General features: G+C 42.1%; 1 protein-coding gene across 10 annotated transcripts in view; it reads left to right on the top strand.

The window, feature by feature from the left end:
- Nucleotides 1-15,680, top strand: part of mef2aa (myocyte enhancer factor 2aa) — an 86,617-nt gene that overhangs the window by 67,149 nt on the left and 3,788 nt on the right. For 3 of the 10 annotated variants that reach the window (XM_051073388.1, XM_051073389.1, XM_051073390.1), the window contains 7 exons: nt 3,603-3,737; nt 5,185-5,407; nt 6,806-6,865; nt 11,931-12,115; nt 13,634-13,657; nt 15,173-15,302; nt 15,467-15,590. In XM_051073388.1, coding sequence (XP_050929345.1) covers nt 3,603-3,737; nt 5,185-5,407; nt 6,806-6,865; nt 11,931-12,115; nt 13,634-13,657; nt 15,173-15,302; nt 15,467-15,590 — 881 coding nt within the window. Of the gene's footprint in view, nt 1-3,402; nt 3,535-3,602; nt 3,738-5,184; nt 5,408-6,805; nt 6,866-11,930; nt 12,116-13,633; nt 13,658-15,172; nt 15,303-15,466; nt 15,591-15,680 lie in introns of all 10 variants that reach the window. The other 7 variants (XM_051073391.1, XM_051073393.1, XM_051073394.1 and 4 more) reach the window with 7 other exon arrangements.

Here is a 15,680-nt window from a genome sequence, read left to right as displayed (position 1 = left end):
TGCTTCAATTTTGAAACAAAAAATGTGAGTATATAATCTAGGGTTCAGAATTGAGCATGAATGATGAAAATTTTTGAACAGAAGAAATGCTTATACATTTTAATAACAGTTCTTAAGGTACTCATTGTGTGGAATTACATTTAAAGGAGAATTCACACTGATTTCAAACCAAAGTGGTATGTCAGGTTGCCTCTCACTGCAGCCTCCTTTTCTGACCATGTGCTGCAAGCCCGGAGAGGCAGTTACTGTGCTGGTTGTTCCCCATGGTTACAGCTTGGTTTGCAGTCAGGGCTCAGGTAGAGATGATGGACAGATGTTTTCTTCAGGACAAGTAAGCTTCAAGGCCTCCTGCAATGGAAAATGCTTCTTTAAGAGAAGCTGAAGTATCACACAGGACAAACTGACAGATACACTTACAGGCAAACACAGACAATAGTGTCCAGTTGGTTTGACGTCAGCTACTCAGTCTCATTTTGATTTGAAGAGCCAAATTTCTATCAATACAGGTTTGGACTGCTGTGAGAAAATAGCAGCTGGCCTTGGTGCCACTCATCTTTGTGTGAGCCTCTCAGGGCCTTGTGAATAGATTACACAAGTTCCCTTGTCTATACTCTCTGTGGCCCCCTTCCCGCAACAAACAGCCCATATCTTTCATCAGAATTGCTACTGAAAAATCCCAACCTCAGCTGTATTCACATCCAGCCAACTTTACTTTCCAAAATACAAACCCCACAGCTTGATTCAACATTTGAGAGGCATTTTTTGAAACTGCTTTCTTCAAACTATTCATAATTCAAGTTATCTTTTCCTTTTTTTGCATGCTGATTGTGTAGCAAGTTTCCCCCTTTTTCTAGGTCAGAACGCTGTAGTGTCTGGAGCAGTCTGCTGCATTGACTTGTAAGAGCAAAGTTGATCCGGGGTCGGGTGGCCTTCAGGGCTACATGTGGTCCCTTCTACGGCTATGTCTCTGCGCGGCTGCCTCTGATTGGCCAGCATGGGGAGCCAGGTCTTGACAGGTGTTTGGAAGAGGGACACCTGTTTGGCCATGTGCTGATTTAGTGATCCATTTACTGGGAGCTGTGGGCAGCGTCTGTGGGACACCCAAAACATGCCAAGTCATTTAACAGAGAATTACAGCCATGCTTTCCCAGGCCTTCGGTGTTATATACATTAGATCTGCACAGAGGTGATTAACTCTTGCGCACCAACTGCCGTGCTTACACAGCACCTTGCATGGCAGCTTCAGTGCATCTTTTAGAGGAAAATATGTGTTGTACTGACTCCCGTCATGTATCGTGGAACAGATCTTAGTGCTGCCTGCCCTTGTCCGCTTGCTGTCTGGTTCCTGCTCACCCACTGTGCTGCTGCAACCCTTCCCTAAATGGCTTGGGCCAGTGGGTGCGGCGTACTGAAGGCTGGCCAGGGTTGTTGTGAAAGTAGAGCAGCCCTTCCCATCTCGCACAGCCGTGCCTGACCACTCCGACCAAGATATTCACATAATGAGCAGGTTGGAGCTTAAATTTGCAGGTTGAGATCAGATCTCTGGCTCGCTGGTGGAGAAAGTGCATAGTTTAACCCCAGTAAACACAGGCCTTTCAGGACCCTAACTAGGGAGGGTTCGTTCAGTAAACAGGAAATGAACCAGCAAGGCGTTTTCTTAGAATGAGAAGAATGCCACTGCTCTGTACCACACCAAACAGTAATGCATCTGTGGTACAGTGCAGGCCATTCATTATCCAGAGGACTTCTCTCTCTCTCTTTCTCCTCTGGGCATTGTGGACGCTTATGTTTGAAGAAATGTGGGTGCTTTTCTGAACTTCCTTATTTCTGTCTCAACTGTGCATAGCGTCACGTTTGTGTCTGTACGCTGTAGATTAAAATTGTTTTTACGCCCAGAAATGTACAGTACCGTCACCTTAGAAATCTCACGCACATGAATGCGTGGGTATGGAGCGAGCGGCGAGAGACTTAGCTGCGTCCTGTATTAATGAGCAATGATATTATGCAGGAGTCTCATAAGGCCATGGCACAGGTTTTAGGAAATGTGACTTACACTGAGGTTGTGGTGAGCAGCCCTGGGTTAGCCACATTGTCTGCACAGACCTAAACGTACTGTCACACCGCTGTCAGAGGATGTAGCAGCTGTAGAAATAACCCCCTAACCCCCCCTCACCACCCCTCCGTCTCACACACACACAAACACTGAACACACAGACATTGCACATACGCACCACATACTCCTACTCATATACTTTCTGTTTCTCTCCCTCTCTCTCTCTCTCTCTCCCTCTTGCTCACACACACACATTTTCCACTTTGTTGGGTGATGAAGACCAGAAACAGAGAGTAAGGTCTCATTAGTGTGTGTAGGTAACCCTCCTCTGGCTCACACTTTGACCCTTACATCCACAGGAGTCAGTGACCTTCCTGTAGACACGAGGCCTCCGAGGCAGCCCACAGACAGGGCAGGGCGCTGCTGTGGACCTGCAGCAGCCTGATAGAGAAACCTTGAGAGCCACACATAAATCATGTTTTGATGTACACTGCCTTGATATCACAAGCTGTCACATGCTGTCAGCAAGTCTTGTTAACACCGCTATTCAGAGCTGTAATGAGGAGCAGAGAACAGCCTGTATGAAAGTGAGCAAAAGAGCACAGCGTTGAATTTATTTGTTTAGTTGTCTGACATGTGTTTTTTTCTCCACTGAAGTTAGAAAAGGCTCTTTATAACACCACAACACACCACCCTATGTACTTAGGAGTGTTTTGCTTTTACAATAATTGCCCAATTTCATGGTCGAATAGGCATTTTTGACCACATTTGATAATCCATTTTATTCCCCACATGCATTAGCTTTGATAAGATCCCACGATTGACAACCATACTGAATTACAGTCTGGGACAAACTAAAGTGCTCTGCTGTAGAATCTTCTTATGCAGGGGTTTCTTCCAGCTGGGTGGCTCATGATAACTGAAATATAATGAAAAATGCAAACACACACTCACAGCGAGAGGGAAGGAAGAGCAGAGAGGGATGGAGGCTGGGAAGTGGAGGGGGGTAGAGAAGGAGAGAGAAAGAGAGGAAAAGGGAGGAGGACAATATTTTGTTTCTCTGAACACTTCTGAAGGGTAAAAGGATATGGAGTGACATTTCAGTTTCCCCTTGTTCCAGGGTCTTGTATTGAACTATAGTTTAGCCTAGCATTGCTGTAGCAGCTGTTTTTCTGTAACAAAAGGAAAAAAAAAACATATGAAGGACAAACATTAATAAAAGGGACAACAGTAATAGCTTTTTATTTTGCTTGATGTTTTTCAGATAGAAATGTATAGTTAACAAGCAGCAACAACACAGAGCCACATCTTGTATCCTGTTTCTTTTCAACTGTGCAATTTCATTTCAGAAATTGAGAAACAAAGGCCATAATGACTGTGCTAGTCCTGATCCTGATGACTGTTTTGGGCACAGCCCCCTCATGGACGACCATTTCGGCAAACTAAGCGAAGAGAGTGATTTAATGTACAAGCGCTGTGGTGTAAGTACTTCCTTTGTCCCCTGCTATTTTGTGTTGATTCCTGTCCTTTATGTTGATGTTCACTACAGGCGCTAAACAAGAAAGAACACAGAGGTTGTGATAGCCCGGACCCTGATGCCTCATATGTCCTCACTCCTCACACAGAAGAAAAGTATAAAAAAATTAATGAGGAGTTTGATAATATGATGAGAAATCATAAAATCGTAAGTACTGTAAATGCACCGTTTTTGCTTGGCTTTGTGGCACAAAAGGATTTTCACTCTTTTTTTCATTTAACTTTTTTCCTCTTTTTGTTACCCTACCCCCAGTAGCTCTTTCAACTTCTTTCAGAACTACCTTAGCTTAAGATTGATACCCACTTCACTGGGTGTGCATTGGTTTCTTATGTTGATTTGTTCTGCAACTGATATTTTGGCACACCCTGATAAGATCACATTTCATTAACAGGTGAAATGTTGCATCCTTCTGCTGGAAAGATTATAGTGCTAGTATCGTAGTCATGTTATCACAAATTAAACAGCAGTCGCTATTTAAACACATCTGGAACTTACAGTAAATACTTACATATTGTCAGTGTTTATCATAAAGATCTGCAGGTTTTGTTATATAGGGGTGGTTCGTCTCCATCTCAAACCTAATTTTCATGTCATAATTCAACAAAAAAGTTTAGAAAAATGTAATTATTTCCATAATTTCTTGATAATTTAAGTTTACAATTTTTCCTCATAAATCTTTCTATTCTCTTTCTCTCACTGCATTCTAGCATAAAACATCTCTTACCTCTGAACAGTTCTGGCAGCAAAGTGTTCTCTGAGCACACTAACACTACACTATCATTTAGCATCTTTCCTCTCCGTCATCAAGCACCACACTGGCTCACCCTCTAAAATACTGCAAATCTTTTGTGATCTTATCATGCGTGACAATATTAGAAATGTGCAAGAACATAGTGCTTACTAAGCAGTCATTTTCTCTATGTTCCTGACTTGAAGAGCATCACTTTTGCCATTAACAAACTAATGATAACGCCCTGACTCTGGCTCACTGGATAATGCTATGATGAAAATGTTCTCACCGCCACCTATCATTCTCACTTAAGCTTTGCGCAGTCAGCACTTTGTAAGGTAAATGCAAGTGAGTCACGATTCTTGTAGTTGTGAATCCCCACTACCCCTCTCTTGTTGTGCTGAGAAACACATTACAGACAGTGGTGTTTCGAAAGGGAAAAAGTATGTGTGGTGCTGACTGCTGCAATGCCAAAGTGATCACCTGAATGCATGTTTTGGATTTTTGTTTTCTGTGTCTTGTGTGCACTGTGGTAGCACTGAAGATTTGTGTGTATTCTATATGTATTATGTTAACGGGAATAAACTTTTTTTGATGGTTGTGTGGTGTCACTCAATAGTATTCAGATGTTGAGCAGAAATGTTTCTTAAAATGCAAGTATATCTCTTTTTTTTTTTTTTGCAGTTCTTTGGCGTGCTCAGCCTGACTATTTTGTGAATTTATTTTTTTTATTAACCCTCAAGGCTAGCTCTTTGTTAATGATGCCATGACAACCACTGCCCCATCAGGCTCATCATCAGACCTTGGGTTTTTGGATGTGTTTGTGTGTAAATATCTATTTGTGTGTGTGTCTCCCTCTTCTAGCCCACAGCATTGCCTCAGCAGAACTTCTCCATGCATGTGGCAGTGCCTGTATCCAATCCTAATGCCATGTACCAGCCAGGAGGGTCTCTGGGCAGCCAGTCCCTGGCAGCAGCCACAGCCTCTCTGAGTGATAGTGGGATGCTGTCCCCTCCGCAAGCCTCTCTGCACAGGAATGTGGGCTCCAGTGGAGGCCCCCAGAGGCCCACCAGTGCAGGAAGTGCAGGTTAGTGGAAGACAGCTTAGTCATTTGGTCAGCACAGGATGAGGATGATCCACACCGCTCATACCAAGTTTAATTTAGTAGACTAAAACTCTTATGCATAGTTTTTTTGTGATTATAGCATTTTTGAAATTATTCTGACAGCATTCCTTTTGTTTGTTTGTAGAAAAAGTTTGACTTTTTAAGTGAAAATTGGTGATCAACCAGGGGGTCATTAGCCTAGCTTTTTGATAACCAACAGCTAGTCTGTGCCCCCAGCATTTCTCTGAGTCTGTACTTGCCTGGGAACCTCACAGTGCTGACGGAGATACAGGAAGTTACTTCACCCAGCCAAGAAATATTTACAGCATATAACCCCCCCTGTAAAACCACAAGACTTAAGAGGTGTTGCTCTCTGGATTTTTTTACTTTGGATAGAGCCAGGCTAGGTGTTTCACCTTGCTTCTACTATTTATGGTATGCTAGGCCAATCGCCTCTTGTTTCCAGTTTCATACTAAACGCATAGACCCAGGTTCAGTATCAATCTCGTCATCAAATAGTATATTTCCCAAAGTGTCAAACTATTCCTTTAAGATAATATCTGTGCTTTTGTGGTTGTCTTTAATCCATATACAATAGAGTTTACATTTTATTTTTCCAAAATGGCTTTGGATGTAAGGTTGATATATTTGTGTGTGCATGTTTTTTCACACCCTCTGAAATGCTCATCATCACACCTTGTACTGTGTCAGCATTGTGGAAAAATGATGTCAGTCTACACTAGTACTTGTACGACTGGTCTGACTCAGTCAGTCCAGATGGCTTTTGCAAGATTCAGCTGCACTGCATACGACAGAACTACATGCAACAAGGTGTGAAATGCCTCATTCAAATTTAACCACATATCAGAATTGGTTGACACCTACCTATTCACAGGGGGTTTACTTAATGGTTGTTTTTCACAATAGCTCCTCTTTCTTGATTGTTCACTGTGAGGTGTATATTGTTTTTTCCCTTTTCACGTTTCGTATTGGTTTAGCATACTTCAGAAGTGGAAAAAAAAAATTTGCTTTGTGTGCTTTCATTTAAGTGTATCTACTGAAAGTGGCTGACTGGTAGAGCGTTCAAGACAATTAAGAGAGACTCTAATACAGAAGATGCCTGATTTCCAAGTGAATGAATAATTGCTTGTTGAAGGTGTATCCTCATAGTGGTTAGCTTGACTTTGCTCTCTTTAATCATATAGTGAATATGTCCCCACCATGACAACACTGGCGGCAAGCACATGCCTCCCCTTTTGTGTGCGGTGAAGATAGATCTACATGACATTTTCATGTCTGGTCTGGCATCTCCATCACATGCTCTGCTAGTTTGCAGAAGGATGCAGATGGTTAATCATATCACTCTGTGCATCTCATTAGGTGGCATGCTGGATACCACAGACCTTTCAGTGCCAAGTGGTGCGGGCTCCAGCCCAGCGGGTAAGTCCTCCCGGAGAGATTCATTAGCTCTCTGTAGTTCTGCCCAATAGGCCTCCCGCTTAGCACGCGAGCTGGATAGTTGCGTATCCATCTGTGATTGGTTCAAGACGATTGTCACTATCATTGACTGATGGTGCCTTTGCCTGACTATATTTTCACTGCATGCAAAGGGACTTAATGTGTTGCTCCTCTCAACACAGGAAGTGAATGATGTGCTTTTTAAATGCACGTCTGAGAGATGGGAAACTCAGCTTGGCAGCATTCACACCGTGCAGTGTGTGTGTGCTTGAAAGCAGTAACCAGGTGAGGTAATTAGCTGTCCAACTGACTTTGGCAGATAAATAAACGCAGCGTTTCCTTTAAACTTGTCACCTCTACATAGCCCTCCCTCCTCCTGTTTCCCTCCATCTATTGACAGGTGCATCTGTTCCCCCCACCACCATCACCACTACTCTGGCAGCCCTTAAAAGGCTGGAGAGGGTCTGTAAGATGCCTAGACCAGCATAACCCTGTAGGTATTCGGGCCATGACATCCCTCTAACTCCTGGGTACACAATGACCGGACAGCCTGTCATGGCTGCAATGTGCTGTGTGAGAGGCGGAGGCAGGTGGAGTTTAACTCTTTCCTTGTCACTTAACTTCCCGTGTTCCTTATAGTATTTCTGACAAAATGGAGAATGTTGTTACAAAACCGTGTAAATCAATGATAATAACTAGCCGAAGACCACAAGAATATAGGGTTAATTTGACTAGACATCGATTAGAGGGTACGAAGACCACTTTACAGTCAGCCTTTTAAAGAGAATGCTGGGTAGGTTTTAAGTTTTGGGGTGTGGTACCGGGTTGGGATAGAGTTAGGATCCTCTGTCAGGGGGGGTGTCAGCGTTTGGCATGGCGTGAGTATGCTGCAGCTGTTGTTTGTACCAAGTGTGTAGAGCGGCGGAGGCTACAGGGAGGAGAAACCTCTCTAGCCCTGCTGTCAGATGACCATTCCTGACATAGCTCCGATTTTTCACAAGTAGCAGCTATGACCGCAGCAGAAGCCTTTCAAAGTGGCCAGATGGGAAGATGTGCCTGTGTGACATCTTCTCTCCTGCTCGATGGTGTCACCATAGAGGGGAGAGTGAACGCATGTACAGAAGAGCTGAGTGAAAAACTGACAAATAGAAGACAGCTGTTTTAACTGTCGGATCTGGAAGAGTGATATTAGTTATTAGTTGATTGCCTATATATTGCAAGCATGTTGCATGTGACCTAGACAGTGAACAGAGAGATTTTTCAAACAAACAGATTTCTGTTCTTTCTGAAATAAGCCATCCATTGTTATTCTCATCCCGCGTCTGACTCAGATAATGGATCAGCAGCCACTACACCTTCAAAAACATCTTTTTAAGTCTGATTTTATGCTGTTACTCTGGTGCACAGTTCTATAATAGATCTTTTCTCTCAACAATTCAGACAATTACACCTAATTACAAGCTGTTGTCCTTGACTGGTGCGTATTCAGAATGAAAGTTGCGGTGAAGAGGGAGGATTTAAGAAGAGCGCTCTCTGTTATGCAATATGTCTCCAAGCTGTACACATCCCTTCATTAATATTGGAGCATTACAAGCTCTTGGAACACAGTTACAAAGCATACTTGTATGTTCATCAGATCACATCTGGCAATGGAATAAATAGTTCTGTAGCTGGGCCAAATTTGTGTTGGTGCAAATTTGACTTTCTGAAAGTTATTTTCTTTTATTGTAATTTGTCATTTCTTCATGCCAAAGTTAATTGACCATGTAACCTGTATTCCAAGATGGAGGATGGTGATGAATCATACCCGAGCTGTAAAAAAAAAACAATAATGTGAATGGTCTGCCAGTTTTTCCACAGTCTGCAGTTTTTAGGAAAAGAGTTGGAGGCCAGAACAATTATTTACCTGGTTGCCAGCTGTCTTTAGTCTTAACAAATTACTCTCAGCACATCCTGCTTGGTCGCAGGCTTCTGAGACACAACAATAGGACTGTGCAGGGCATCTACTATTAGAAAATGGTTCTCTTTTTTGAGGCCCTTGATTCACATCTATTATTTCTTCTCATTCATCAAGATATTTTCTCTTTCCTGAACCTGACGCACGTGGGATGTTGGGCACAATAAGTCACTGTGTTTTCTTTCCCTGAACTTAAAATGAATGTTTCAGTTGTAAACACATGGCCTTATGTAATGCCTCTTCCCAGACCGTGTTAATAATTCAGGACAATGAACAGAAACCAAACAGCTTTCAACATGCACAGTTTTCAGCCAGAGAGGATTTATTGGCACAACCAATCTGTTAGAGAAGTCTGAATATAGAATGAGGGCAGACATCAGAAAAGCCCACTGAAATGTCCCCGCTGAGAGGCTGGGCCTTAACTTGTGGCTGTTATCTTGGCTCAGAATTAACTTTGTGGTCTGAGTATTTGTTCAGACATGTGTTCCCGTCTTGGCAATTATTTGAGAGAAGTGTGGGATTCAGTCATCCTCAGACATCTGAAGTTATTATGAGAAGCACATTCCAAAGATATGCAAGTCAGGTGGGTTAATCCAAGTCTAAATTTGCCAATAAAGACGGCACTGAGTGTCTGTCTGTCTGTCTTTGCCTTGTGATGGACTGGCAAAGTGTCCAGTGTGTCACGCTGTCTTTAACCCAGCGTATGTTGGTAAAGACTCCAGTGCAATGTGAACGGCTATAATATTGTTTTAATTTTACAAAAGAAATGCAATAAAAAACAATGAACAATGAACAGCGTAGGCTACAGAAACAGGTGTATTTAATTGCCAGTAAGAAATGATTGTGTAAGAGATGCACATAGACAGAGTTGTCAGTTTGCCAATTACTTGGAAAGAGCCAGGGAGATAAGGAAAATACCCCTTTTTCAGGAATAAACTTGAGGCTTACAGCATGAGTTTTATTTCAGTGCACAGTTTATTTAAATTATGCATTTAGATATATGTAATTTGAATGTACACTTATATATTCAGTATCTTTCTTTCAGTTTTGCATATGTGTCACTGGGAGATGTTTTGTTATATGTTCTTGCTGATGAAATCCCAAATGGGAGTAGTCAAATGGCAGGAAAAATGAAAACAAGCTAACTAGTTAAGTAGCTAACATTGGGCCTTTTTCACAAAAGATTTTTATTTCATAACAGAAAAGCAGCTGTAAATAATAAAACTAATCATGTTGTATTACCTTGAGGCTGACCAGTTCCTTAGCCCTGTCACTGTGCATGCTAACCAATGGAGTAGCTCATTACAACGTATTCTGTTACATCTGTGTATTTGCACCTATTACAAGTCAACATATCTTCTGTTTCTTTTACTTTCTTTTTCTCAACATTAGCTTCATGTTTTGGACAAAATCTAAAAAACTGAAATATCACAGCTTAGTGACTGTAATCAGAAAGCACTTCATTTGCCAAATTGCCACACTGCAACCCATTCCTTCACATCAACTTCTATTTGCACAAACATCTCATTCCCACTGAATGACATCTTCACTGCGTTTAATCAGGTTTGCTATTTTTAGGGCCTTGGACATTTACTCTGCTAATTCTGTAAACATTGTTTTCTTGCAGCAGCCAAGTCTCGTATGATCAAAGCCAGAGTTGATGGCAATAGCTGCTTGTATATATACTGTTGATTCAGCTGTGAGATACTATTGTAGGTGTCATAACTGTTTATTTGGCCGTGAATTGTTGCTGTCCTTATCTGTAGTCGGAGGGGCTATTGTTCCATTATGTTCCTACGCAAGAGCCTACTCGTTGTGCACACACTTTGTGTTTCACTGGGATACACTGAACACAATGGAGAAGTCAGCAACTTGTTGAAGTGTTACTGATCTGTTGATGCAGTGTTAGATACCATTCATTCGCTCTTCCCCTTGTTTTCAGGATCTCTACACATTTTGGACGTATGTTGTAAAAGTATAGTTTTTACTCAGACTTACGTAAAATAAATTCAGTTTGAAATTCAAGTGCACTTGAAATACTGCTTTTGTTTGGTTAACAACTCACTCTTTTTTTGTTTGTTTGTTTGTTTTGAGTATGTTTCTGTGGAATCTGCAGAATCCCACTGCAGACCTTGTTCAGATGAGTCACACCAAATCTTGCCCTTGAAAAATAATGTAGTGACTGTACGCTAACAGAACCAGGAAGAATGAATGTTATTGTGAAATCTGTATTTAAACAACAACAACAACAACAAAATGGCAGATATGAAAATACCAGGTGCAGACAGTTTACAGTGCTCTCAATTTGTGATGATTACATTTCGAAACTGTAGTTATGCTTCAGATTGATTTGTTTTAATTTGCAACTTCTTATCTCTTAAATCTGTGAGCCACTGAACAAAGAAAAAAAAAGAAAGCTAAACATCCTTGGATAAAGAAGCCACAACAAGTGACAGATAACAGCAAAAACAATTTCTCTAACACAATTTCCTATTGAATTTCAATCATCTTTTCTCACCTAATGATAATATTCATCCTTTTCATGAGATATTTGTATAGTTATGGACTGGGTGTAAGGAGGTTGCTAAAATAAGTTTGTGGGTACTCACTTTTTGAAAAAGGAAATGACTAATGGCCATACACATCAAGGTGCGACTGGTGAGGGAGGCATGTAGCATTTTGCTATTATTTGTGTGCTCAGTGTAAAAACAAAAAAGACACCCACATCTAGAGTTCTTTTATTGTTTTTATTCAACTGTAATGGCTTCAGCTATTTCTTTTAAGCAGTCACAGTACATTTGTCAGTGAACTGCTCCTCATCCCAAGATACAAAGAACTGACTTTGATGTAATCATTCACAATAAAAATAAAAGGCTCATCAATTTTGAAATGGACATTTTATTTTTGTAAATGTGCAGGATAATTATCCAAGTCTATTAAAACTTCCCAGAGGGTTGGAAACACTTAACGCTGCGTGCTGCAGCTAGCTGGAAAACAACACTGTGCGAGAGGTTTGCTTGATGACTGGGAGTGTTGTCAGTCACAGTCCGTGGTTTGATGATGTGTTTCTGTTGCTTTGTATCTCCACAGGGAATGGTTTCGTTAACCCCAGGGGCTCTCCGGGCCTCCTCAGTACACCCAGCGGCAATGGCCTGGGTAAAGTCATGCCCACCAAGTCTCCACCACCCCCTGGAGGGAACTTGGGAATGGGAAGCCGCAAGCCAGACCTAAGGGTTGTTATCCCTCCGTCGAGCAAAGGGATGATGCCCCCGCTGGTGAGTATGGAACACACCACTGCACATGAGTATCACCGACTTAAGGACCTTTAAGTCTCTCTGCTGCAGGGCAGAGGAGAGCATTGTTTAGTATGTTTATCTAGACTTTCATAGCAGAATGCTCTGCAGGATTTTACCTACACACATTTTTGATGTTATCACATCAGTGTAGCATGCTGTGCTAGTGAAGTTGTCATCACCAAGGACTATGTTTATCTGCCAAGTGGAACTCACTCCCAGTGTTTGCAGGCCTCCACTGAGCAGCCCTCTTCTTGTGCTGCGTTCTTCAAGAATCTGCACCCCAGGTGTCATAACTCTTGCTCATTTATTCACATTTAAATGAGAGGCTTTCTCTAATTATAATAATGAAGGTGCGGAGCGCTCTGACCGCAACGAACACCTGAGGCTAAACTAGATTCTCCTGGTCATAAATCAGCATTTTAAAAAAAAATAAATAAAAACGCTTCAAGTGGGGGATTTTCAGACACTGGCCAGCAATGTAGTACTATTTCCAGCTTAGCATGTTGCTGGTGTTGTCAGCAACAGGAACCACGCCAGGAAAATGATTGTGTTTGGTAAATAAACCTAAGGTTACTGTGGGTGCTCCTCCTTTGCCGAGCCTCAACTAGCCTGGATCAGTGTTTGAACAACTGCGCGCTGCCGTGTCGGCATGTGGAATCAGTAGAGCGGGACAGGTTGTGTTGCAAGAGGTCTGAAACAGGTTAGGCAGTGGTGGGAGGTTGGTTCTTGTTCTGTCTGAGCCAACGGAGCATTTTGGTGCTGGCTGTGGCAGGTCTGCAGACAGCCTGTCATTAGGCCATAATGGTATTAAATTAATCACATCTCAGTGTGACAGAGTGTAGATGAAGACTTAATCATGGGCCCAGGGTGTGAGCCAGATAATATCTTGTCGCCCTTGTCGTGTCTTCCTGCCGCTATTGATTGAGTGTGGGTATTAAGACAGCCCCGGTCTGGTCGCAGTATGTCCCACAGCACAGAAAAGATGGAAGATGGGCTTCTGGTTCTTCTTTCAGCACAGGGAGGATTTAAAATGCACAGCACTATGCGGCCATTGTCGGTCCCAGTGAAGTAACTTTATCTGTAATCTCTGATTATTATGAGGCGATTGCAGTGTCATATTCACAATCAGGTGAGCATTAGTAAATACCCAGAACAATTCTGCAGCCTTACTGTACTCTGATTTCCTAAGCTCTTGTGCAGTCCTGCACTAGAGCCAGTGAAGACCTTGTTGTGGCCTCATACCTGGATGTTAAATAAAGACAAATAAAGTTAATCCGGTGCCTACGCTTTGGACAAAGTGGTTCTTGAGTATTACAACAGCCTACAGATACAAAATGAGTGTGATTTTACAAGGACTGCAGAAGTCATCCACTCTTTTATATCCCCTATTGTCCCTTTTAAAATAGAGATAGCTGGCGCTGTTTTCCAGAGCGTTTTCCAGTCGCTCTGCTTCTTTTCTGTAACTCTGCCTCTCTTCTTTTCTTCTGTTGAGGGCAGTCGGAGGAGGAGGAAATGGATTTGGTGAGTTTTGACAAATGCCTGGACAAATGGCTGAAATGTGAACATGCTTCCGGTAATCACACATGCTAGACTAAAGGCAGCGCTCAAACCGGAGATTGGCTCTCATAACTGCCAGCAATAATACATTTTAAAAAATCGTTTTGTCACTGCATGTTTTGGGTTTGGCCTGCGAAAATTGCCTGAGCCTGTTAAATTGGCTCCTCCATTCCCAACACGTCAGTGTTAGTCATATACCACCACTAGTGTGCGTGTATGTTTTAATATGTGTGTGTGTGTGTGTGAGAGAGAGAGAGAGAGACAGAGAGTGAGTGAGAGAGAGGGAGAGAAAGATAGAAACAGCTAAGCGCAAATCAGTGTTTCATTTCTTAAAAGTATTAAATTGCAATCACAACCTGAAAAGTTTGAGAATTTAAATAGTAAAATATAAATCATTTATATTTTTCCAAGGAAGAGAAGGTGACATCATCTTAAATGATATCATTCTGTGAGATACTTGGGTTTGGTGAAGTCATCTGGCTGGAGAGTGTTGGAACAATACAAGGAAGCCATCAACTAGATCATGATGCAATGCTGCTTCGAACGTAACTGCTGGCAGCCGCACATATGCTTGTTACATTATATTCTGAGGATTTGTCATGGTATTGTTCTCTGCGTTGGATTAGTGTAGTTGGAGTGTGTGCGTTTGGAGCTCACGGCGTAGTTTGCTGCATGACGACATCAACCTCTGTAGGTGTGTTTTTGTGGACTGCATGCCAGTCACTGCACTAAAAACCACTTGGAGCTCTGCTGTACGTCACCCTGGGAATTGAAATGTGTCATTTGTATTACCCTTCTGCTCCCCCTCAGTTAAGAGTTGTTTATTTGGTTGTAAAACTGATCTGTAGGCTCACTTGGATTTGTCTCACTCCTGCACTATTTTTTTTTCGTGACTAACAAAGTAAAACTCATGAGCAGATTCTAATAAATCTGATTAATAATTTGTTGAGCCTATAGCTGCATGGCAGTTTTTGTGATTTCTGCACTGACTACATCTGTCACTTGTCCATTTAAAACTGAAAATGAATAATTTATTAGAATTTATTGTCGTCCATCTATTTCAAAGGCGGTGGTGACTAGTTTTGATGTGTAGTAAAGTCATGAGTATGTCTGCAGTCTTTGTAAATGTTTGGTACGCATATCTACACATATTTTTGATGAGCTGTATTTGGATTTATATCAGAAAATCCCTGTAAGAAACCATCATCTATAGCTTATATTGTTTATATTGAATCAGAGATTAGAATATTGACTGTCATAATGCTACACCACCACCTTGTGGCAGCTTTTATCATTACACTCACATACCTGATAACCACAGTAAGAAAAGAAAAATGTGTATAGGCTGTAAAATGTATAGGCTCTCAATGAAATATCTTAAATGATAACAAAATGTGTTTAGTATTAGAGTGTGATGTTTTTAGAGTGCTTTATTTTCGGCTAATGCTTACTTTCTTTGTCGTTTTTTGTGTTTTTCAGAACACCCAGAGGATAAGCAGCTCTCAGTCCACCCAGCCCCTGGCCACTCCAGTAGTGTCTGTCACCACCCCCAGCTTACCCCCACAGGGCCTGGTCTACTCAGGCATGCCCACCTCCTACAACCCTGCTGGTGAGTCTGGCCTCACTCTCCCCTCAGACTTAAAAAACAATTGCGTTAGCTGTGACTGTTTGTACTACATGCTGTTGGTTCCTGCTCTGCTCTCAGTGGCACACAGTGTTGGAGCTGAAATGTGGGTGAGTTCTAACTGTGTGTGGCTGCTTTTGTTTTTACAGAGTACTCCCTGAGCAGTGCAGAGATCTCTTCCCTACAGGGCTTCGGCTCTCCTGGGCTCTCACTGGGCTCCATGTCGGCATGGCAACAGCATCAACTGGGCCAGGCAGCTCTTAATTCTTTGGTGTGAGTAACACACTTCCAAACAAAAGCACACTCTCCAGACGCCCTCACATAAAAGCAACACCCACTGCGCTCTGTGATATTATGCTGAAT

The sequence above is a fragment of the Lates calcarifer genome, linkage group LG10 (genome assembly GCF_001640805.2).
Source record: "Lates calcarifer isolate ASB-BC8 linkage group LG10, TLL_Latcal_v3, whole genome shotgun sequence".
Classification (NCBI taxonomy): Eukaryota; Metazoa; Chordata; class Actinopteri; family Centropomidae; genus Lates; species Lates calcarifer.
This window is presented reverse-complemented; position numbering and strand designations above follow the sequence as displayed.